At 44.2% G+C, this 25,627-nt stretch overlaps 1 protein-coding gene across 1 annotated transcript in view; it reads left to right on the top strand.

Moving 5' to 3' along the window:
• oxsr1b (oxidative stress responsive kinase 1b) overlaps positions 1–25,627 on the top strand; it is a 65,734-nt gene that overhangs the window by 31,624 nt on the left and 8,483 nt on the right. The window contains exons 4-11 of the mRNA XM_048970999.1: positions 3,219–3,360; positions 11,295–11,350; positions 14,247–14,356; positions 15,226–15,327; positions 17,643–17,776; positions 19,845–19,893; positions 20,401–20,466; positions 22,090–22,212. Coding sequence (XP_048826956.1) covers positions 3,219–3,360; positions 11,295–11,350; positions 14,247–14,356; positions 15,226–15,327; positions 17,643–17,776; positions 19,845–19,893; positions 20,401–20,466; positions 22,090–22,212 — 782 coding nt within the window. The remainder of the gene's footprint in view (positions 1–3,218; positions 3,361–11,294; positions 11,351–14,246; positions 14,357–15,225; positions 15,328–17,642; positions 17,777–19,844; positions 19,894–20,400; positions 20,467–22,089; positions 22,213–25,627) is intronic.

The raw sequence follows: 25,627 nt of genomic DNA, 5'->3' as shown, positions 1-25,627 counted from the left end.
GTTTCTCTGCCTATTCAACCTTCACACTTGGCTCAGATGGAATTAGAACTGAAGAACATATGAAATTTACAAACGAGAGGAGGCCATTCAGCCCATCAAGCTCATTTTGGGGAGAACTCAACAAATAGCTCAGAGTTGTTGAAATATTATCTATCTCTGATTTAAAGGAACCCAGGGTTTTAGCTTGCACTACACTAACAGGAAGACTATTCCATACTCTAACTACACACTGTGTAAAGAAGTGCTTCCTCAAATCCAGTTTAAAATGTTCTCCCCGCTAACTATTTGGCTGAACAGCAACCAGAACTGTTACAATCTTATATACCTGAATCATGTCCCACCTTAGTCTCCTTTGCTCGCGGCTGAACAGATTCAGCTCGGCTACAATCAGCTCAGCGTGGCTACAATTAGAAGATAAGCTTGCGCCAATGTGCATTGGAGAAAAGGTGACATATGAATGATCTTAGTGGCTCAATTAAAGCACACTGGAGTCATTGCTGTCTGTTTATTTGAGGCTAACCGCCAAAGCATTTCAGGTTTGCAACCATCTACCAAACAGTGACTTTGGATATAGTGGCATGAGAAGGTGTTTTAACTAGAAAAGGGCCAAGTCATTAAATTTCTCGGCCGTCTTTAAATTGCCCTCTATATCAGGGCCTGAATCATCATAATTTATACAAGTGGCCTAATCGTCTGCCATGGAAAGGTACCTTTTCGTTCCACACATTGTTGTCTTTCTCCTGACCAAATGGCATTTCCATAACATTTTTTCTTCCATTTATCAGTCCATGACGTCTGAGGATCTGGGAATAGAAGAGTATCCTTCGTTTTCTCACTCATTCCACCCCCCTCTGGTTTTGTCACAAGGGCTTTAATCTCTGTGAGATTCTCCCTCTGTAGCCCTGCAGGGGAATCCCTCACCACACCCAGACGTTCATACATCAAACAGAGATTTCTGCATATCAGGGGTGGGTCTAAATGATGCTTCTCCATGAAGCTCCAGCTCAGCCGGGGTCTGGTGTGCGCTTCCTTGTCAGTTAAGCGGGCTGGCATTCTACAGGAAGATCCCCAGGCACCGCATCCTGTTTTCAGTAAAACACACGTCCTGTCAGTTCATTGACTTGTTAATATCTCCTGCCTGTAAGCGCCGATGTACTTGATGAGATCTGTCAGTACAAATGAAGAACTGATTAAATTTTCTGAGGCGAAACTAATCCGAAAATTGTTCTTCTGTTCTTTTGATTAAAAAAAAAATATTGCTTATTTCTTGTCATGTCGTCTATTTAATCTTAACGTTACAAGCTTTTGGTTCAGAATTCTCGTTTTGCTTGTTTTTCCCCACCTACATAAGGCTATTATAATGGTTGCCAGTGGGGTATCTTCAGGTCCTCATGAGTCTTTGAGGGTCCTGTCTCTTCAGGTTGTGGTTTATTAGTGCCTCGAAGAATCCTCACTGGAAGGTGCCAGTGGTGAGCAGACAGGTGTCTTTCGTGTGGCTGTAGGTTTTTACAGTAGTTATTGTGCTGAAGCACAGTGTGGAAAAAGTGCAGATGTGGGGCGGTGTGTGCCTCCTGTGGTGACACAGGTGATCAGAAGGTTCACAACTCCGAGCTGGCAGATTGAGCAAGCCCCTTAACCCCCAGTTTCTCAGAAAATGGGATATGGAAGAGGGGTAGGTCTCGGCACAGCCGGGAAGCAGGAAGCAGCGGCCGGAGTGTGTTGACACATGTTTTCCGTGTAGCGGAGATGAGACTGCTGTGTAGAAAGGGGAGCCCCCTGGGCGAGAGGATGTTTGCATTGCATTTTACTGGAAAAAAATCCTTGACATTAACAGAAGATTTGCAATGGACACTGCTACTTGGCTATTGATATTGCTCTAGAATATACAATTACAAGGGAAGGACAATTAAACTGGAATTGGCCAATATAGTGTTTAAGGTTTGATGCCTATATATGCACAGCCTGGTGGCCAGTCTTCACTGACTGCACAGAAAGAGCTGGGTGTGAAGGTTGAATTAGCAGGGCAATAGCACAACTGTACATAAAATATTGCAATCCACACAACATAATGGGAGACCATGAAGGACAGATAATATCCGACAGGAGTAACTGTGGATGCCAAAGGAAGCTGTCTGTAAGGGACGTGCAGGTACTAGGAGAAACCTCAAAGATGTTCACCACCCAGACTGTTGCGTACCTAGAGTGCAACGCTGGGGTGGATCAGTGATGGTTATGGCTGCAATATCATGGCATTCCCTAGGCCCAACTACTTGTTCTAGATGGGCACACTGCTGCCAAGGACTACCCAACCATTCTAGAGGACCAGAGTGGTTTGATGAACATGGAAGTGATGTTGAACATCTCCCATGGCCTTCACAGTTACCAGATCTGAATATTATTGAGTCACTTTGGGGTATTTTGGAGGAGTGAGCCAGGAAACATTTTCCTCCACCAGCATCTTCTAGTGACCTGGCCACTGTTCTGCAAGAGGAGCGGCTCAGAATCCCTCTGGCCACTGGCCATGAATTGATGCTGTATTGGCTGGAAATCAAGGCCCTACACCATGCTAATAAATTGTTGTGGTCTAAAATCTGGTGTCTCATTGTCCAACCCCTGTATATCGTCATTATATGAGTAAATACAAGCTCTTTTTGTGAGTTCTCAGAATCCGCTGAGGTTACTTGGCAAAGCTCGACATACAATCCCAGGACATACTATCAGTCAAGTTCATCACCAAAAAGTGTAGCTGTATTTATAAAGTAGATTTCTTGAAATATAAAATTGATAATCTGATTTGTATGGTTTTATGATATCAGTTTATTAAAGTCTAGAGAATTAAATTTTTGTGAAGTGCTTTAAAAAATTTTCTTTTGTTCTATACCAATTTTTTTGTGTGCATGCTTTGATTTCATTTTGGTACATGAAATATTAGAATTTACGGGTGTTTAATACTGTGTTTAAAGGTTAAAAGAAGACTTAACTTTCCCCAAATGAGCTTGATGGGCGGAATGGCCTCCTCTCGTTTGTAAATTTCTTATATTCTTAATTACTGATTTATGACTTGTCTGAAAAAAAGGCAAAACCATCAAAGTGTAACCCTTCCCCCCTAATGGTAAAATTCGAAGTTAGCAGCTGGTGACCGCAGTGGGCATAGCTGACCGTGTTCTGACCGTACCTTTCTATGACTGCCCTCTTTCTCACCTTCCGTCTTCCCCCAGGCTCGGTGCTCGACATCATCAAGCACATCATTTCGAGGGGGGAGCACAAGTCCGGAGTCCTGGATGAACCAAGCATAGCTACCATCCTTAAGGAGGTCTTGGAGGGGTTGGAGTACCTCCATAAGAATGGACAGATTCACAGGTAGGTGTTAACAAGGCTTTGCTCCTCCTTTAACCTTCCAGTCCCCGCTTGATTCCCTTACAGACAATAACGGCAAACCATTAAACGATAGATGTAAGCCAACAACAATCTTAAATGGCCGAATAGTGTGCAATTAGCACTAAAGTGTCAGGTGGTAGTGAAAGCTTAGTGGGTTGGGACACTGGGACTGTGATGCGAATTTGTCTGCTTCGAATCCCAGGATCAGCAAGATGATGTCACTGTTGGGCACTTGAGCAAGACCCTTAACCTCAGTTGTTTTGGGATTGACTGTCCTTGCATTCTCAAAAAAAAAATCTTGCTTTGGATAATAGAACATAGAACTGGATAGTAGAACATTTTTAAGCATAGGACCCAGACACTGTCTTCATTAAGGATCTGATTTGTATTGGGAACAGAAGCTCTTCATCAGCCTTTCTATGCCATTGCTTGTTTGGTTAGCAACTCAAGTCAAGTCTCATTAGTCTTCAGTATCAAAGTGGTGCTCGATGTCACCATGACCCCAATAGGGATCGGGGGTTATTAAAAATCACGACCCTAAATCCAGGCAGAGAAAGCAGCACCCCAAGTACCACGGCACCACCCCATGTGTGGCGCATTGAGCAGAAACCTTAAAGGATGAGTTTTACTCTGGAAGGTTAAGTTGCCCGTTACTGTCTCCTTACTGCGATACTTAATTCTAAAATTTCTGAGTTGTCAAACGATTTAGCAGGTCTGTAAACATTCCCGATGGGCTTCCGAGAATCCATGGCAGCTCGAGGAAAAATAAAAAAAAAACTCTATACAAGCAATGGGTAGATTAACAGTAACTTTCCTGCCATGATTCGGTTTTACTGCTTATTTATCTATTTATTTTACGACGGAAGCTGCATAACTCAGTTCTATTTTAGTCTGTCATCCCCTCTAATGTTAAAAACTGACAAGAACCTTTTTTTGTGCCCCCAAAATGGGAGCATTCAGCTTCGCTTGACGTGAGGCTGTACCTACAGCTGAAGGTTCAAAGAGTGGAAGGAATTTGTGGATTTTAAAATTTTATTTATTTTGTTTTCCCCTAACCTAACAATGTCATTTTATGTTAGGATGTGACTGAGCACTTTTAAAAGTGAAACTTTTGGAAATGAAGGATTTCTTTTGTGAATGTCAGTTCCGTCATCGTTTCCTCGCTGCAGCCGTCCTACCCTGCCGGAGCAGCCGATGCCAGATTGTCCCTAAAGCATCTGGCTAATTATTCACCCAGCTGAAAGAATCCGGTTCCTCAGACTCTAATTCTGTGGGGGAGTTGAGGATTGACGTTCTGGAAATTTGATCTAGACTGAGGTTGTCCTCACTGCCTTTTTTACTCACCGAGAAGACCTTTCAACGCTCAGTTTATTGAAACACTACATCGGTTCCCATCGACCTTCCAACCTCAGACATCATGGCCCAGTCTGCTAGGTCGCCAACTACCCTCTTGAATCATTTTCACATTTGGACACCCCCTCGTTCGGCACGGAAGTCTTCCTTGATTTCTGCATAGGGAATCTCAATATGCATCATTGGCGTTGTGGAAAGTGTCAAGACCAGAGAGATGCACGTATGGTCATATGGAAACCATAACAGCCAACTGCCAAGATGGAGTACAGTGCTGCATTCCCTCAAGTTAAAATCCACAGCAGAAATCACTCTTTCCACCACTCTACCTCTTTGTCTCTCCGTCTACCTTGAATTTGTTGATGCTTTTCGGTTGTTCTTGACATTTTGGTTGTCCTTGAATATTCATGAGCTGGTTTTTAAGAGCCTCTCATTACATAGCCTTCTTCCAGCTTAGCCCACCCACCTGTCTGCCCCGGGGGACATGGAGGTGTAAATAATGCATTGCCCTTTAGCTTGCTGCAGCGGTCTGCAGGAAGGCGCAGAATCTCAATAAGGATACCTCCACCCTCTGGCCCAGTCCCTGTCTGGATGTCCGTGTAAATCAGCCACCAATCTGCATACATGCATTATCCTAAGATTGTACGGCAGGGCTGTTTAGTGAGCTGAGAGAAATCACGATGCTTTTAGGTTCTTGACAGTGGCTAGTCTGGGGTGCGTATTTTTGTATGTTGGATGAGCACCAGTGTTTGAATGAAGGGTCTCCCAGTGGGTAATAGTTGTTCACGAAGGCGGTGTGGCGACCGATGCGGGGGGGCAGCGGTGATTCTATTGAATCACTAATGGTTGGTTAAATTTGGTTTGTCCCTGTTAGGTGAGTAGACAATCCGTTTGGGTGGGCACTGTCCACCTCCTGGCTTCCCGTAGCTACAGAACTTGTCAAAACGCTAAGTGGAAGCGGAACGTGGACTTTGGGTACGTATCAAAGTGCCTTCCCCTTTAAATTCTGCTCTCCAGGCACTTATCACAGCAATCTCATGGCGCCATGGTAGTGCCGAATGAATCTGGGTTTCTGTTTTGCTGCCAGATCTTCCTCCCTGTCCTCCTCCACTCCATATTTTGCCTGGTGTGTAGTGGTGCAGCCCGCTTCTCCGACACTAAGCCGGATCCTGTCAGAGCAGGCAGTGTGATTCAGTCATGGTACTTTCCCGGGCCAATAACGGTTGGATCTTCTCCAAATACATTTGTTATGAAATATTTGTCACGACCCTGTGACTTTCTCCACCTCCTCTTTGACATGATGGTGAGAGAGTTGGGTGAGGGAACACCGTCACCCCCCCCCCCCCCCAAATGTGCTGGTTTATAGACTGTGTCCCTATTTTATTCATTCCCCAGCAGTTACTCCTGCTTGTCTATTCCCACATCACTGCGTCAGGGTTTCTGTAGATGGATGGTTTATCCCATGATACTTTTCTCTGGGTGTCATACACAGTGAACGGAGTTGATTTGGAAGTTGGTTTAGCTACTGTGCCAGTGTGTGCAGAGGCCTGTGCAGCACTAGTCAATAAAGACTAACTATCCATAAATAAGAAATAAAGCAAAACAGCCATCTATTGCACCTTTTTTTTTTTTTTACACATATTAGTTAGTATTTCGGCTGGCTAAGCCCCGGCCTCAGCAGAACGGTCACATGTCTGTGAGTCCTTGAGCAAGGCCCTTACCCCCCCAGCTCCAGGGGCGCTGTATGCTGGCTGATGCTGCATTGGGACCCCCACGCACGGAGAGCAAGATGGGATAAGTGAAGAGAAGTGTTCCAATGTACTTATGCAAATGGGAAAATCAAGGATTCATCATCGTGCCACTTTCTTCCACCAGCTATTAAACATTTCCTTTTAGTTTCAATTAATTTTAAGTTGTATTCTACATCTGGAATTTAAAAAAATATTAGTTAGAATTAAAGATCATAATTGCACATTAATTTACTACTGTGATTCACCTCGCTGGCACTACATGTGCAGTAAGAGAAAATTAAGAAACATCCTTCAGATCGGATTCGGAAATTCAGCAATGCCGTTATATAATGCATTTAATTTATTTAAATTTTTATATATCACCTGAGTTCTGAACCGTAGTTCCTAAATGAAAAATAACATTTTATTGAAATTAATTCGACCAATAAAATAAAATTTACAAAGCTAGTGTTTAACACTTTGAGAAAAATAATTTCCTGGAGTACTAGGTCTTCCTAAACCGAATCTTTCTTCATCAGTGATAACTTTCAAAATAATGCCATTAGTTAAGTGTATTAAGCATACAACAGTATGCACTCTGTATACAATGGACTTCAGACTAGTTCCCCAAATAATAAGCAATCTACGTTCTAAGTCATGGTAGATACCAAGATGCACTTTTAGGAAATAAGATTTTAAAAGTTGGGTGTAATGCTGTGGAAGGGATTTTACGGTTATAATTAATTTGTATTTTCAGTAGAATATTTTGTGAAGCATACTGCATTTTGATTGGTCAACCCATCAACATGTCTGTCAGGGATGCACATTAAGTTAATGTTACGAGGTTATTGGTTGTAAAAACTTGTTTGGGAGTTCAGTCCCTTCCCAGAATTTGGAACAAGCCTCTTTGGTTTATTTCACTATTATGTTGGCCAGATCACATCGCTTCTTGCCTGGGGGGTGGCCCTCCTTGCAGCAGACCTCGTTTACGGCATTCTAACGGTGGATTACCCAGGGTGGGGGGACTTCACTGCGACCACCATACGTGGCTTACTTATTGATGTGCATTATATCTTGGCTAGAACCAATGGGAAAGGTCATTTCTGCCTGCTTTTAGTGTCAGAATGCGCTGCCCTGCTCCGTGTGGTCTACCTGCCCTATCCTTTACATTTCATTTATTTAGCTTGACCTTTTTTCCAAAAAAGTAGGGCCAGGCGTTGAAGCAGTTTTGAGTTGAGGGCCTTGTAAAGAGCCCAACAATGAAATCATCCTGCTGACCCTGGAATCTGAACCAGTGACCTTTTAATCACAGGCACGCGCTGAGCCACACACTGCCCCCCATCACCTGCCCCCGTCTTCCCTGAAAGATCACCACATGGAGACATTCAGTGAGAGCTGAAAGATGCAGTTGTAATAGCCTTGGTCGCATGTCACAGTCCTCGAGCTGCTCTGTTTACTGCAAGGCTGCCCTCGGTGGCCGTGAACTGCTACTGCATGGGGAACTGAGAAACCTAGGAGTTCAGTCCAAAGGTTAATAAACAATGCGATAAACACAGCCTTTCCTTGAAGATCATGAAACACAGACAATAGAGCTTTTGTGAATGAGCAAAACTGTCTTAAAAATGAGTCCCGATGTTTCATAGATACCTCTTTTGCAGTGTGTGAATCACTGTGAACTGATACAATTAAAATGAATACTAAAACTAAACAGAAATTATCTCCAAATAAAAATACCAAAAATACTATCCATTACAAATAAACTATAATGAATATTTAAAAATATTTAAAAAGACTAACAAAATAGTAGAAATTAAATAAACAATAGAAATAAAAACCTCATAAAAGAGAAATAACCTTGCACACAAAACCTGCTTCTTGTGTGTGTAGTTTGAAGTCGGTGTCATTTGCAGGCATTGCATCACAGATTGTGAGATTAATAAGAAATTTCACAAGAAGGTGAAGGCTGCCTGGAATGTGTGTGCTAAGAAAGGCTAGGTTTGGCCCCGCCTTCCTGTGATGATGATTGGATGATCTGAGTGTGGGAGGCGGGCTCATGGAATTAGTGCCTGTTTTCAGGGATACAGGGAAGGGTTAGCATGACGTGATATGACTAATAATGATTTCTGGCTCGAGTAACATGTGTGGCCCAGGTCATTACTGTGCCCAGACAGATGGTGTTTGTTTCATGCAAGAAAATGGTTGAATTTGATGCCTCCTATTGGAAGAGTAAGGAACGGACATTCACTGTAAATGTGCCCCTTACATGGTGCGTGAAGCTGTACTGGATTAGACAGCCTAGCGCTAAGGTCAGTTTACAGTCACCAGTTCACTGGGCACGTGTGGTATTTGGACCACAGGTTGGAACCTGGAGAATCCGTAGGAATTCCCCACAGTAACAGGTGGGAGAACACAAAAGCATCACCTGGGTGGTGGCATAACTGGGAGAAAGGTGCAGCCCTGCCGGTGTGATGCCCAGCTGGCCCATAGTTCTGCCCCTAACCATTTAACCACTGATTCATCAGACTGCCAGCGGGATTCCTCACTACACAGAACACGTTTCCACTGCTCCAGTGTCCAGTGGCAGTGGCATTGCGCTTGGCATTGCGCTTGGTGATGTGAGGCTTGCATGCAGCTGCTCGCCCATGGAAGCCCATTCTATGGAGCTTCCGGCACACAGGTTTTATGCTGGGGTGCCTAAACATTTACACTTTGCAGTAATACTGCTTACAGCTAACCGGGGAAAATCTAGCAAGGAAGATATTTCACGAACAGGTGACACGCAGGTGTGTGTGTGTGTGTGTGTGTGTGTGTGTGTGTGTGTCTAAAATATGAGTGCAGTACATAGTGAAGTTTAGCTCTTGTGATACAGAAAACAATTCCAAGTTCTTTGCAGAGTCTGTCACCATGGCAACCATGGGCTGGACAATAGCTGGGCCCAAACACCCATGTGCCGAAAACCCGTGAGACAGCTTATTACCACAAGGGGGGGTCCCGTCAGCAGGACCTCGTGATAAGCAATTTCACCAGCAGCCTCTCGTTGTCGGACATCACAAAGACAGCTAATTATAATGCACCAAACGCAGATGCGGTCTCTGCCATGATTTAACGGAGAAATCCGTGAGGTTTCGACTCGCCAAGGCAATGCGTCTGTGACCGGATTGATAAGGGAGAAAATCAAAGGCGGGAAGTCGCGCTAAATTTGGGTGTAATTTCATCCTGAAAACTTTCTCGCGTCGTCATTCCCGTCTGACAAATTTCATTCTGCTGCAATTAAGATTCACATAATTTCAGAGCTTGGTTAATCTTTTCATTCAATTACGCATACAGTTCATTTGTTCACATATGAATGCTGAAGATAGTTTTGTTTTTTAATTAAACTTTGTGTTTCTGAAGGTTTAATTATTGCAAAGCAGGGCATCCCTTTGGATATCCATTATTTGGGGGCTTTTTGTTTGTCCCCCCACCGTCTTCCTAGAACTCCTGCTCCGGCTTCATTGCCTGCTCCCTAACCCACTTCTGTTCCTTCCTTTGACCTGAATCCCACTTAGTTTCCCTTTCTGTTCCTTTTTGCTGAAGCAGAAACATCTGTCCCTTTTTTTTTTTTTGCTTCTCTCTGCTATTTCTTTGAACCTACCTCCAAAGCCATCCATAAAGGTATCCGCATCCCTAATGAGGTCCCGTTTGCTGTTCATCCTGGAGAAAAATAAATTCACATTATTTTTTATTTCAGCAACATGCATTTTTTTTAAGAAAGCAGGGAACACACAATCCCTGGAACAATTGGGGCTAAGGCTGTTCATTGGTCAGGGGCCTGTTGGTGCAATCCCTCCGTCAAACCTGGGATTTGAACCAGCGGTCTTCCAGTCACAGCCTCAGCATCCTAATCCGCTGAGCTGCTAACTATACGCACCTACTTTTTATGTATGTTTGGCTCTTGTGATGGTTACCATCCATCCATGCATCTGTCAGTCTGTCTTCTAATCACATATCCAGCATAGGGTCACTGTCAGTCCGGATCCTATCCCTGGAAGTACAGGCCAAGAGGCAGGGTGACACCTTGCCTCACACTCGCATTCATGCAGTGAAATACTGTTGAATTGAAAAATGAGAGCCATCACTGCTCGCACTGCAGCACACTATTTCTCAACCCAGTCCTCAGAGACCCCCAGACAGCAGAGCGAAATACAGTAAAACTGTCACGTCGTCCCGCCTTTCAGCAGAAGTAACCGGTTAGGTTGGTGTCATTCCCTGCCTAACTGAGGTTACCCACAACATAACACCAGACATCACTAGTTGCAAATCAGTTCCTAAATTCCTGAAGGAAAGGTCTAACCTAGGGATACTGCCACTATTGAGTGGGTGGCGAAACCTTCTAGGTCGAGGTCAAGGCCAGGCTTTGGTCTGCAGTGTTTCTCCACCCAGTCCTCAGTCAGCCTCAAGTAACTCCACATTTCTGCTCCCTACTAGCTTCCAAGCAGTCAAGAACATCGAATCCTGGTGCAGGTGTGTTGGTACATAGGAGGAAGCAAACATGGACACTGTCCGGGGGTCCCCAAGGATGGGGTACACTGCTTTAGCAAATTCAGACTTGGGATAGCCTAGTACTTTCAAGCTCTATTCCAGAGCTGGTCACTACACACAGCATCCTAACGGGAAGTGGAGAAGAGAGTGTTTATTGAGCTTTGAAAAAGTTTACTTACTCCACTCTGAAGTCTTGGGGGGGCTGAAAATCCATGGTAATTGCTGCTTTTTACTGAAGTACTTACTGAATTCTTAAGGAGCTGTTTTGTAAATAAATAGTAAGTGAGCTGCATATATTTGTTTTTGTCTTGGCAGGGACGTGAAGGCTGGGAACATTCTGCTTGGGGAAGACGGATCGGTGCAAATTGCAGGTATTATGTTGGGATAAATTCCCTGTTTGCCCTTTTTGAGTGAAGTGCGCTGTGGCTTCTCACTCGTCAAGTGAAAATGTTTGCGATGTCACTGTGCCACTGCCACAGTCTGGATTGAATTGTACTCCCCCATTGTTGCTTTGCTCTTACTGAGTCTTATTTTACAGTCGTTTACCTGCATGTAACTAAATTGCTAATGTGAGGCACAATTCAGGCAGAATGTCTGCACTTAATAGCTGAAACTCATTCTTTTAGCAGTTACAGGGTCTATTAAGACGTGTCAGACTTTTTCTCCCGGGCCGATAGAAATACTGGCATAATATGGAAAAGATGATTAAACCATCTGTCATGAATACATTTAGTAAAGCCCAAAGGTATAATTTATCAGCGTTTTTTTTCCTGAGAAATTGAGAACAAATTCTTGATTTGTTATAGACGTTTCTTGTCTTGTTGTCCCATCCTTCAGTACAGTTTTCTATGTCTGTAGGATGTGTCCTTTGTCAGAATCGGCAAATACATTATAGATGTATCCATATGAATTCAGAGCCCAGCAGAGGTTTGTGAATAGGTTGCATATCAGTCTGCTCTTCATTGCTTCTCATTTATGAGCTTTTTGACGTGGTATTTAGGGTGATTTATTCGTTATGTTAGCTCATTATGGACAGAATCACCATCTCCATTTGAACTTTTTACTTTCTATGTTGGAGGTAAATAAAATATGGATTATTTTTTTCATTTAAGTATGTCGCTTTTTTAATTTATCTTAGATTAGGTGACTTTTTTTAGAAAATGATCTTGCCTCAGAATCCAATCACAGAAAAACGCTTGGCCATGTGACATTCACTGGGGAGGGGAGCACCCCCAAATCATGTAACTGCTTCCTTTGTTGAGTTTCACCAGGTTCTTTGTACGTTGTGTCTCTCCCAGCCGAGCCGACGCTGACTAATGATGTAATGGAAGTATTACAGGCTGATTTGGGGTAAATTAAGGACAGCTTTCCCTGCACAGCAGAGGTTTCTGTGGCGATGTTTTGAAAGTTATTATTATGGGGTGTTGGGGGACAGCAACCGAGTGAAGGGGAGAGGAAATGAAAAATCCTGCAGCACATAGACAATAGAAAACAAAATAAGCGTCTTGTCCACATCCCCCCCCCCCCCCCCCCCCCCCCAGGTTCAAGGGTCAGGTAACAATACTAACCATTTTCTTTTGGTCTGGTTCGTACAGATAGGATTATCACATACATGTTTAGTAATCAGAACCAATGGTAACAGTTTATTTGGATCGTCTGCATACAGAGGGTATATAGAGTGTTTGTAACTGTTCAACGGCTTTATTCCCCATAGAGGCAAGGAGTATAGGGGATCTGTCTTGTCGTGATTGGTCACATTAATGTACAATAAATTACAAAAATGTCATAAAATAGAATTAACTTTGAGCGATAACCAATCAGCAAGACAGAGTATACACAAGTAAGCAAAGTGAGGTGTTTGGATGAGATGCAATGGGACAAACGGCCCAGCCAGTCTCCTGCCAAAATACAAATGTGAGTGAGTCACGCATATGATGATCATAATAATATGGGTAAAATAGAATCTGGCACTATCATTTATGTCAAGTTACATATTTATGTAATGGACTCTGGACTTTGGGGTCCGACATGATGAATTCTACCGGGGGTGGGGGCAGGGATGTTTAAATATGGGGAGGTGGGCAGTGTTGCCTTTTGGGTGGTTTCCAGTATGAGCTCTGGCTTCGTTCATTCATTCGTTCATTCATTTGTGCGTTCTCGCTCCCTGAAACGTCTCTTTGTTTTCTGGTTCACTGTGCCTTGCCATTTCCCTGCTGGTTCAGGGATTCTGACCTTTAAGTGGAGAGGGAGAGAGAGAGAGAGAGAGAGAACGGGAGCAGAGAGTGGGATTTATGTTGCGGTCTGACGCAGGAGATGCACGGTGGTTTGCCATTGACGTTAACAGCCCTCGGATGACTTGGCCTGATTACAAAATGAAGTTTCGAGGCCGTTTTGATAGATGAGTTGTGTCTTCCAGATAAATGTTTGGCACTGTGGTCCACGCGGTGACATTTATTTGTGACGTTTATATTGCAGACCTACGTTATCGATGTCAGGTCATGTAAAATCAACAACCGAAGCCTTTACTCAAAGTTAAAGTTGAGAAAATGTCTCGTAAGTGACTTATTCCTATAAATACATGGAATGTGTGAGTGGGTTGAATTTATTAGTTGAGCGTGATGATTTGAAGCTGTCAGTCCTTTTCTACTCATGCTCTGCTACTTGTAGTATAGTATTTGGACACTTTTGGGTTAGATCCTTCACTACCAAGATCCCTTCCAGCATCCCATGACTTTATACTTTACGTCAACAGTTTTTAAATGCAGTGTATATTGTAAGAGTAACCTGGTTGACCTCAATGTCCAGGCGAGCCTGATTTGTGGGCCAGGTGTGCTGGTAGATGCTGAATACTTACTGTTCTGGCCTCAGTCATGTCTGGAGAAAATGTGATCCATTAATGCACCGGCATGAAGTTTCTGGAAGCTATTTTCTGGGACCATTTCCCCCCCTCTTTTTAAATACTGAGGTGAAAATTTTATTTTTGTTTATTCAGTAAAGTGTTACTTCTGCTGCACATCCTTCAGGTTGTACGTGCTCTTCTGCTATGTGTGGAATCCAGGGGTGTTGTGCTGCAGTATGGCATGTGACGCAGACCCCTGCAGATTAGACCAATGGTGTGTCGGCCCTTTCTCTGAATACCCAGAATGCGACAAGTTTTAATCAGTATTCCCTACACCTTAGCGTTGAACGAATGAGACCACAATAACAAGCCCCTCCCTGTCTCTCCTCCACTGAACTCTTTACCTCTCCCCCCCCATCCTTTGGCAGACTTTGGAGTGAGCGCCTTTCTGGCAACGGGCGGTGACATCACCAGGAACAAAGTGCGAAAGACCTTTGTGGGCACACCCTGCTGGATGGCCCCAGAGGTCATGGAACAGGTCAGATTCCCCATGTTCTAGCAGTGGTCTGCAGGACCAGGTCAATACTCACATTAGCATGCATACATATGGGTATACAGATGTGTACATGTATGTATATGGGTAAGTATCGTATCAAGGTCAATGTGTCGTTTATTGTCAGCTTCAGATATATGATACACGTCATACACTGAGCTGAAATACTGTTCTCATTGGCCATAGTCCTAATGGTATTTTAAGGCATTGACGTTAAGACATTGACAAAAGATATTTGGCATGGAACTGGATGATAAGAATGTGAAATTCTTATCAAAACAAACAGATATTACTTTCTGAGTTATGGGTGCAGTGTTAGTCCTTTTAACTGACCCAGTCTTGTGCTGGGAGGGAGGAGCCCGTTCAGCAGTCAGATAATGTTTGTGAGCCACACTGTTCTGGCTTTGAGGCTGCAGATGTATGCATGTGAAAGTTTGTGTCTACATATGTGAACTCCTGTATAATTCTATAATAAAATCAGTCCATTCTGTACTTTTGATACTACAGTGTTTATTCCCATGTCTGCAACAAAATATTCAGCTTGTAAAGAATCACGAATTTAAGTTTGAAAACAATCAAAACGATGTAGCTTGAAGAATGAACTTCTGTGTTCCTGCATTCTGAAATCAGATTTCCCGTGCTGCTGTGGCAGACTTACCCAGGAGGTGGGGTTGTGTGATTATTTTTTTTTTCTTTATGATAACCAGGCCAGGATAAACAGAACTGGCCGGTGGCCTGGGAGTAAACAAAACGTTTTGCAAATACAGCAGTTTGCAGACCCGCTCACTAGAGAATGGCGAACGAAAGGTGGCTGAACTGGCAGCGATGACAGCTTGGGTCCGTTTTCCATGCAGGTCAAGGGATACGACTTCAAAGCAGACATATGGAGCTTCGGGATCACGGCCATTGAGCTGGCAACGGGGGCCGCGCCCTACCACAAGTACCCACCCATGAAGGTCAGGCCGCGGAGGGTGTCTCTGTCCGGGGGGAGCCTTTAGTCTCTGTGCTGGTGGCGAATTTTCAAAGTATAGGATGTCAGGGGAGGGTCATTAATATTCATGAAGGAGGCACTACCTGATTGGCCAGTGAGTAGGATAGCAGGCAGAGGAAAATCAGTTTCCAGAAGGGAAACACTACCTGATTGGATGATAAATAGGATGGCAAAAGGAGGCTCATGAATATTCATAAAGGAAGTGCTATTTGATTGGTCGCTGTTGCACCACTTCCTTTATGAATATCAATGAAAATTTCCCTTGCCATCCTATGTTTCGCACATTCTTGAGCCGTCACTGTCAGGATCCGCGGGTGCAGACGGGCAGGCTGGCAGGAAGGAGGCAGGGAATGACGAAGCAGGGAGGCAGAATACGGGGAAAACAAGGGTATTATTAAGGGGGACGACAACTACGGGGAGAATGGGACATTGCAAAGATACTGACATCAATGACGGACAAAAAGCGGGGCAAGACGTGGACTGAAAAAGACAAGACATGCCAAAACAACAGGGTACAGCTGGGCATGATTAGGGAAGCACATGTGGATAATTGGGGGGCGTGGCACACAGGAGGATAATCAGGGGGGCGTGGCACACACGAGGATAATCAGGGGGGCGTGGCACACACGAGGATAATCAGGGGGGCGTGGCACACACGTGGATAATCAGGGGGGCGTGGCACACACGTGGATAATCAGGGGGGGCGTGGTACACACGTGGATAATCAGGGGGGGCGTGGCACACACGAGGATAATCAGGGGGGCGTGGTACACAGGAGGATAATCAGGGGGGCGTGGCACACAGGAGGATAATCAGGGGGGCGTGGCACACACGTGGATAATCAGGGGGGCGTGGCACACAGGAGGATCTACGAACCGGGCATGACAGTCACACGGCACACGGATTATTTTAACGAAAAGCTGCCTGCCGATTTCGTCAAATAGAGGTGCTCTGAGGAGGGTTGCAGCACATGTCAGGGACGTAGGAGAAGGTGTTTTTCTGGGCTGAGCAGATTGTCGGGAACCCGTCCCAGCCTGACAGGTTAAGGAGCAGCAACAGTCGTGGGAAAGTTTTGTGAACCTTTATTATCTGTATTTCTGCATGACTGACTCCTAAAACGTGGCTTGATCTTCTTAGTCATAATGAATAAAAGCAATCTTACTTAACCGACCACACAGGCATTTCACATTGCCGTATCTTTATTGAGCAGATGCTTTGAGCAGTCAGGGTCACTGAACACGTGTTTTAGTAGCTACTGTAACCCATTCAGTTAATGCCTCAGTGCAGCAGTCTAGGTCTCTCTCTGGGATGCCTTGCCTGTGCTGCTTTGCTGGGCTCAAAAACCTCTTTTGACAATGGTTACAGGAAGTGATTACAGCTCCTCTTTCATTCTCACCGTGTCTCTGGCTCCCCAAAAGAGGAGCCTGCATCACACCAGCTAGTACTCCGATTTTACATAAAATTTACTCTCCTGTTTCAGACCAAGCTAGACATATTCCATTCACTATTGGTCAAAACAGATGAGAAAATCAGGACTGTTCTGTCCTCTACAAGTAATGTCAAGGATTCCAGATTGGAATTAGGCCAAGGTTCTATATCACTGTCATTTTCTCTTTATCTCTTATATATCAGCAAAATTTAAAGCATACAGTGGACCATATCAAAAGTCTGACATCACGGAGGTAGTGGTGGGTGTTGCCGATGGCTGGTAGCCATGTTTTTCCTGCTCTGCAAAGGTCATAACCCTCCAATTCACCTCCACCCTCAATAATTATGATGATAATTATGATTGCGGCATCGCTGGCAGCGACAGCCGAGCAGCTTAGGATGTGAATTTCACAGAGACTGCACCTTCATGAAGATCTGACTGCACCTCAATAAGCTGCTTATATTTGGTGCCCCGCAAAAGTATATAATCCCTCTTTAAATGAGCAGATTTGCCTGAATTACTTGGAAACAGAATTTTTTTAGTTCTTGATTCTTATTTTGTTTTTATTTGCTGACAAGTAATTGATTTTGACTTTGAATATTTACCATGAGATACAATGGGTTTGCAGTAAAAAGACTGGCAGGAAGTCAGTGTTATTGTAATCTCTGGCAAATTTGATCATTTTAAGGGGGTGGGGTGCAGTATTTCTACAAGGCTTTGTTTTGGGGGGGGGGGGACTTGTTGGAAACAGGCAGGAGACCGGAGGCCTTTCCTGGGGGGTTTGACAGGCAACCGCGGCTTCCCCCCTGGCCAGCATTCATCTTGGCACCCCTCTCCCTTGCTGTTCCCAGGTCCTCATGCTAACCCTGCAGAATGACCCCCCCTGCTTGGAGACGGGTGTCTCAGACAAGGAGATGGTGAAGAAGTACGGCAAGTCCTTCAGGAAGATGATCTCGCTGTGCCTGCAGAAGGACCCAGAGAAAAGGTGACCTCCAGTTAGTCAGCATGATGGATACTCAGTCACACACACACGCACACACACACACACACACACGCACACACACACATTCTCCTTGTACCTTTACCAGGTTGTTAACCCTCTGGGGACAAGAGCATCGTCAGCTATATCTCGCTGAAATCTTTATGTACAATCATGAAAAAATACTAAATCCGTAATCTTTCTTCTTTTGAAAATGTCCATTGTCGGAAGTATTAAAGTTTTTAAAATTAGATTGAATAGGCAAAAAGTAAACCAGAATAGCCGCATTAACGCATATTCAAATCGCATTCGCATGGTAATTTGTTGAACAACGTAACGGTGAAACGCGATCCAGATACATCCCCATCAGCTTCATGGGGGGGGGGGGGGTGTGGCCAGGTGTAAATGGCTCATGCATATATATATATGTGAGAGCTCCTACATATTCAATGGGAGGAGGCCAGAAATAGTGACGTGAGTTTGGTTTTTGTTATTTATTTATCCAACTGAATGTTACAACTACACCATTTAGTCACCTTCATGTAGCCAAGAATTTGGTGATCAGATATCTGGGATCAAAACAAACTGCCACCATTGCTTACTATGCACTTTTATAATGTTTCTGCAAGTGTTTCAAACTGCATTTTGCCATGTCTATACTTTCATGTCAAATTACAAACTTAATATAAATCTGACATATTTACAATATACATTCAAATTAAGATGAGTGCAATGCCATAAGAAATATCAGAAATTATTTATTTGCCATGAATTAAGTTTACGATATTGAACGAAATGTGTGACCCTGCCCCAGTCAGTGAAAGTGTGTTCCCTACCCCTACACCCCAGAGGGTTAAAAAGCAGTGTTTCCAGGATACTGACTAACACACATCTTAACAGCAGTAACATATATGGATATTCCCAGCTTGGGGAGGTAGGGGGCTTATCCCTGTGAGTGATGCTTATCACTAGGGGCGGGGCTCATCCCTTTGAGCAATGCTTATCGCTAGGGGCGGGGCTCATCCCTTTGAGCAATGCTTATCGCTAGGGGCGGGGCTCATCCCTGTGAGCGATGTTTATCGCTAGGGGCCGGGCTCATCCCTGTGAGCGATGCTTATCGCTAGGGGCCGGGCTCATCCCTGTGAGCGATGCTTATCGCTAGGGGCCGGGCTCATCCCTGTGAGTGATGCTTATCGCTAGGGGCCGGGCTCATCCCTGTAAGCGATACTTATCGCTAGGGGCCGGGCTCATCCCTGTGAGTGATGCGTATCGCTAGGAGCGGAGATTATCCCTGCGATTGATGCTTAACACTAAGGGCAGGACTCATCCCTGTAAGCAATGCTTATTGCTAGGGGCGGGACTTATCCCTGTGACTGATGCTTATCGCTAAGGGCAGGGCTCATCCCTGTGAGTGAAGCTTATCGCTAGGGGCGGGGCTCATCTCAACTAGTGATGTGAGCACAGTTGAGTCCAAGGTGTCAGTTACTGGGATCTGTGCCTTGTTTCTGTACTGGTGGTACAGCAGGCTCCTGGGAATATGGAATAAGGGATATCTTTTCCCCAAAGCCTATTCTAAGGCTTCTTGGAGCACCAGACTAAGTGCTGATGAAATCAGATGACTCTCTATCTTCTAAGCTGGTTTACATTCCGCGGTGCAGGGCAGTGATGTCCTATATTTTCAGCCCATCGTACGAAGCATTTCAGATTTTTGATGACTGGTTCAGGTGATTTTGGGGCAAAATTTTGTTACTGGACTGTGATATGGCTGGAGCAGCATCCATTTGAATGGAAAAAAATTTGGCTGGATTTTTGGTTCTGGTACAGATGGCCAGGAACATTCCCAATTTGACAAATGGGAGATCATGAGTGTCAGACCACCAGAGAAGTAGAAAAGCTTTTTGAAACTTACACATTTTAACACAGTGTTTCCCCATCTGGTCCTTGGGGACCCACAGACCTTTGGGAGCTGGGAGGGAGCAGAAATGTGTACTTTACTTAGGGAAGGCGTAAAAATGTGGACCGGCTGTGAGTCCACGAACACTGCTGTAACAGATTTGGCTTTGTGCTTTTTCAGACCAACGTCATCAGAGCTACTGAAGCACAAATTCTTCCAAAAAGCAAAGGTGAGTGCTCTGACCTGGCCAGGAGAACAGGAGTGTCCCTCACCGTTTAACGGATCAGAATCTCCAGTATCAGCCTGCCCATAGATTAGACGCCATCAGGTCATAGGATTACATCCACCAGGCTGCACCGGTGTCATACAGGGAATCGGGAACATTTCAGGATATGGTTCGGTTGACGGTGCACCAAATGATTTATAATCCTATGATTTTAAATGATCAGTAAACAGAAAAACCTTATCAGTCTTCCTTTGTGTTCATAATTGTAGCAGAAACTGTGGTGCATGCAACTAAAATATGAGTAATTGTGACTCTATTGTTCTTTTTTAAATATTTAGTATGAGACGCAGGGCCTTAAATATAGAAATCTTCAAATCACTACCAGTCCTGGGGGGTACTATAGAGCACAAAGAAGGATGCACCTTGGATGGCTGCCAGTCAACCCTCAGGGCACAGACTTCATGATTTGGAGTAAATCTGTGACATTTAATCTGTCTTTTTTTTTGCCAGAACAACGAATATTTACAAGAAAAACTCCTACAGAGGGCTCCAACAATTAGAGAACGGTCCAAAAGGGTAAGGGACCTGGCCAGCTAGGGACATCTCAGTCCACATAATGTGCTTTAACACAAAACTCGCAGTGCAGTACCAGGCCTGATCTTTTAAGAACACCCGCACAAATTCCAGAAAAAAGAAGGTTGGATTGCTTTTAGCCATCTGCTTTCTGCAGGCCCCCATCTTGGGTTCAGGCTGGGACGCCTGCCCTGCCTTGTGTGTCTACTCTTGTGTTTTTTAAAAATGTACCCACTGTCGCCAGGGCAGAATATGAGGAGTCATTATCCGTTTTTATTGGTCGACCAGTTTATCTTCTGGCGACCAGCAGTGGTTTGACTTTAATTAACATCGTGCTTAATTGCCATATGTAAATGGAAAAGTGTTATCTTCAATCAAGCAGATATAGTGCATGGATGGCTTTGCTTTTTTTTGTTTTCTTTAGCCAGTTAAAGTTTTACTGCTGTCACTAGGCAACAGACCACAGTCTAGTTATAATAATTCAGGATTATTAGTTTCAGCTTTATTATTGTAATAATAATTATATTGGTAAAATGAGTTGCCCTTAAGACTTGGCTCTGTTTTTACAGACATGCTCAGTGCTGTAAAGAGCACATTTCTCTGAGCAGAAATGCACTAATAACATAAAAGTGGACAAGGGAGGCTGTCAACATGACTGCAGTGACGTGTGGCTGCAGGACAGGGTCACTGCAATGCGAATGAGAGACCTGGGCTGTTTTCCCTCAGTTTAAGACCATCTGACATTTGTGTTTTGTCATGTATCGGCGGTGCAGGGCAGGGAAATAGGTATGGGAGTCCACAGGTAGGTGTAAAACACAGGATTTATTCGAGGGATAAACACAATCAGGAACACAGAGGACTAGCGAAGTAACGACGTTAATTACTTTAATGAGAGATACAGTAGCAAAGTATTAGACATTTGGATATGGAATGGAGAAATAGCTCAGAGATATAAACCCCGATTGATTCCTGTCAGAATAAATAAACTATTCCAATAATATGCAGTTAACAGCTGATTTGCTAATGGAAGGTCCTGTCACATATCAAGTAGAGGCAACCCAACCCCAGGGAGTGCAAATTGTGAAGCTATACCCCTTCCCCTCCACTGTAAGTTGCTTTGGATAAAAGCATCAGGTAAATGAGTAAAACTGTCTGCAGGGGTGTCACAAGAGATTTAAGACATGAGGGGCTGGGCCTTTACGGGGTGTGGGGGGGGTCTTATTTTAATGAAAATGTATGACATCACACTGTTTCAACAAAATAATGTTCATTTACTTGGTTGGGGGTGCTAAAGAACATTTTAAGAGAGCTAAAGTCATTAACAGAAAAGTGAGCCGTCTTTGGGGGGTACGTAAGGATGACGTGCCCTTACTCACATTGGTGGCTCTTGGCTTTTCTTTCGGGGGGTGCAAGGCGAGAGCTCAACCACTCATTCATCTAGATAAATAAATAAATTAAATTAAATAGTAAATACATTTAAAATGAATTATTTCATATTCATATTACTAACACAAGTCAAGTTTTCAAATAAAACTTTTTTTAAATAATAAAATTTGAATGAACTTAATATGTCCAGATAGCATTTTCATCTGACCAGTAGGGGGCGTGTGTGTGTTTAATTGAAAGGTGCGCAGGGTGCCTGGTTCCAGTGGGCGTCTCCACAAGACCGAGGATGGTGAGTGGGAGTGGAGCGACGATGAGCTGGATGAGGAGAGTGAGGAGGGCAAGGCCGCTGTAGCTGCTCTGCGGGTGAGTCCCCCCCCCCCACTCCAGACAATTATAACGCCCAGTGACCCCCACCCCCATCACCTCTGAAGAACTTTGTTTGGTCCTTCAGTACACCACCAGTACCTCACATGGCCTTTAGGGAGGCGATAGAGAGCAGGTAGGTTTGACTTGCCATGATTCAGCCAAGTGTGAAGACGCAAATGATTCACGATGCCCTCTGTCACTGCCGGTGACACAAGGAGAACATTTGCGCACATGCTCAGATTCGGAGATATGCTAGTGGGGTCTGTGCAGATGTAATAGCTGTTTTCACCCCCCCCCCCCCCCCACCTTTCTGTTTTGTCCGCTGGTGAAGGACCCCCAGGCCAAGGCAGTAAGCGTGCCCAGGCGACAAGTGCGCTTCTCCCAGCCCCTCGAGCTGCCCACTCCCAGGGTTGTTCTCTCCACATGGATACAGATGGCATTCCCTTTACATGGAAGAGCTCCCCCTCAGGCAGACAGGGGAGGCGATGCAGTGGTCAGCTAGAGAGCAGGGATTGGTCAGGAGGAAGGGAGGAGCCAAGGAAGCATTGGGGGTTCATAGATGCCAAAGGGAGCTCAGTGGTCAAGGGAAGGGCGTGGCCAGGTAGGAAAGGTCATAGAGAGCTAAGGGATTGGTTGCCTGGAAGGAGGGAGGGATTTAGAAAAGGTCTGATGCAGTTCATCTCCTCTCAGCAGGGCATGTACTCCACTGTATACTGGCAATACTTTTAGTAAGTTTCTTTTTGTAAATTTAGCCTAAAAATATTTTTCTTTCATACTCTTCCATACCGTTCTTTTTTTGTCAGACCTGATGTGTCTGCTAGTCCTGATTTATTCCCTCTTCATTTCCCAGGTAAAAAACAAAAAGTTCATAAAACAACTTTAGAGAGATTGTGTGGGAAATGGAACTCAGTCACCAGTTTATCAGTGCGCTGTCCCGACGTTGGGACCGAACACAATAACAGATGTGCCACTGTTTGGGAATCTGTCATCTTACATTTGTATCTCATAGAAAATTAAAGTCCTCTCTCCTTCAGTAAGGAGACCCCTTTAGGTGGACAGATCAGCTTTGTGAATCCTAAGGGCAAATATAAAGGAACATCAAACACGGGCGTCTTACACGCCAGACAAGAATTCTGCCTCTGAACCACTAAGAAACCTGTGGCCAAATCATTCAGGTTGATTCTTTTTAAATTGGAATTATTTTCTTTGGCTAATTGTTATGGTATTTTCTGAATGATTGAGCCAGCTTCCCCAGTGCATCCTGGGAAATGTCAGGAAAATGTGGAAATGTAGCACCAGGCTGGCATGTGACTGCATACTGTAAGACTTATGTTGCTAATTCCCAAAGTTGTTAACCCATGATCTAAAGGGAAAGGGGATTTTAATCACCAGTTGGGGAATAGCGCTGTGGCCATTATTTATATCTCCTGTTATCTGTAAGCTTATTTATTTTTTCGTCTTAATCTCTGTCCTGCCTCCATAAGACATTCGAACCATAGGAATGGCACCTTTAAATCAGGTAGCTGAGAACATGAGCTGCATAAATTTCTGTGTTAAGTTTGTTCACCAATTAGCAGAACTGCAAAGGTTTAGCTGAAATCTCACATGAATTGCATAGCCACAGTAATTATGACATCTGCCTTTTTGGACGGTGGGGGGGGGGTACACGTGATAAAATGGAGGGGCGACATGTTTGAGATGGGGTCTTGCCTTGTATAATATACAGAGGCCTTTTCACGGGTGGGGGGGGGGGGGGGGTCCAAAATACTTCGTAACAAATCCACAAATCCCAAGAGCCAGAAAATAATCATGACGTAAATATTGGCTAGCAGAACGTGGAGCGTACGTTTTAATGGAAACTGTGAAAAATGAACTCTTTGGACAATTTAGATGTTTTCTGCAATACAGCCGGAACTCAGGTGGGATAGAAGCAATTTCCAATAGACAATTACGTCTGGAACAATTTTCAGGGTAGGAAATTTAAAAGGCCACTTTATTTTATGTTACTTCCCCCCTCCCACTGAAGAAAATAAAGATGAGGGAAAATTGAAGGGGGGGGGGCACATCTGGTTAGAAGCCCCCTAACATGCCCAGGTTAGTGGAGGATCTAGAAATTTTTTCATGGGGTAGCAAAGGGGTGATGAGATGTTGCCAGATGTTGCCAGGGTGGCCCAGAGGGCGGTATGTGGGAGATCTCATATAAATAATAATTGTAATTCTATAGGTAAATGTACTCAGCAAAAGATCCACGGATAAATTTTTACAATAATTATTTTGTCATTCTGGTAATACACGCTGCCCCAAGTTTATGTTAGTCGACAACAGGAACAACAGCTCAGCAGTCATGCAAAACACTTTGTAGCTCTTGCAGGCTCTGCGCTACCCATATGGTCATGTCTGACCGCATTTTTTTAAGATGGCTTAAGGGGATAGTTCTTGTGCTGTGCAGCGAAACAAATATATCCAAATTAAGTGCTTTGCATGCTTGTTCTCAATGTTGAGAACAGCTAGATTCCTCAGACGGTCATCTGCCATTGTCGAGCGCAGGTGATTTATTTATTCATTTAGTTCTCCAAGTTGAAAAGCTGTGCTCACACCCTACAATCCCCACTGGCAACCCAATGCTTAAACATTATGGATTCCAACATACCGGTGTTTTGCAGCTGTTTTGTCATTACTAAAATGAAAACTAGCTCATTAAATCTAAAACGCTCCTGGAAATCTCGTCTTTGAACTCCGTTTAGCGAGCGAATTTAGCCTGCTTTTGGCTAACGCCACGGTAACGGACTCTCATTGTCGCCATTGGCATACAAGACATTGCCAGTTTAGCAAAAATTACATTCGTTACTAATTTAACTTCACCTTAAGATGCATCGCAACTCAGTCACTCCTCTCTGCACCAGCATGCAGGCAATTACGCTGCGAGCGGACGCTGCCGTACGCGTTGGGGTACCTAAGATTGCGTTTACAGTTACATTTCTCTCCATGTGTTGTTTGTTTCAGTGTTTGGAGCAACTTATAGACGTAGGGGTGGTTGTTTTTTTTTATGATTGCAGTTTTAGGAACCGAAAAGAGGGGGGGGCAGCTAGGGGGCCAAGACCTACAGTAGGGGGGGAAGCTGCACCCTCTTGACCCCCTGTAGATCTGTCCCTGCGTTAGGTAATAAAGGCAGAGCTCATAACTCATAAAGGGCACTTCGTAGCGTTGTAGAGTCATGCAGAAGTAGCTTATAGAGGAGTCAGTTCATGAGGTATAAAGATACCTGTTTATCCATAAGAGTGAATGAAATATCACAATGTGTCTGTATCTATATCTGTCTTCCAACTATGTATCCAGCAAGAAGGGTATTAATTAAGCAAACTCATATATTCTATGTGCATCTTGATTCTGCTTGTTCTGAACTGAGCAGGTC

Source organism: Brienomyrus brachyistius, chromosome 1 (genome assembly GCF_023856365.1).
Source record: "Brienomyrus brachyistius isolate T26 chromosome 1, BBRACH_0.4, whole genome shotgun sequence".
In the NCBI taxonomy this organism is placed as follows: Eukaryota; Metazoa; Chordata; class Actinopteri; order Osteoglossiformes; family Mormyridae; genus Brienomyrus; species Brienomyrus brachyistius.
This window is presented reverse-complemented; position numbering and strand designations above follow the sequence as displayed.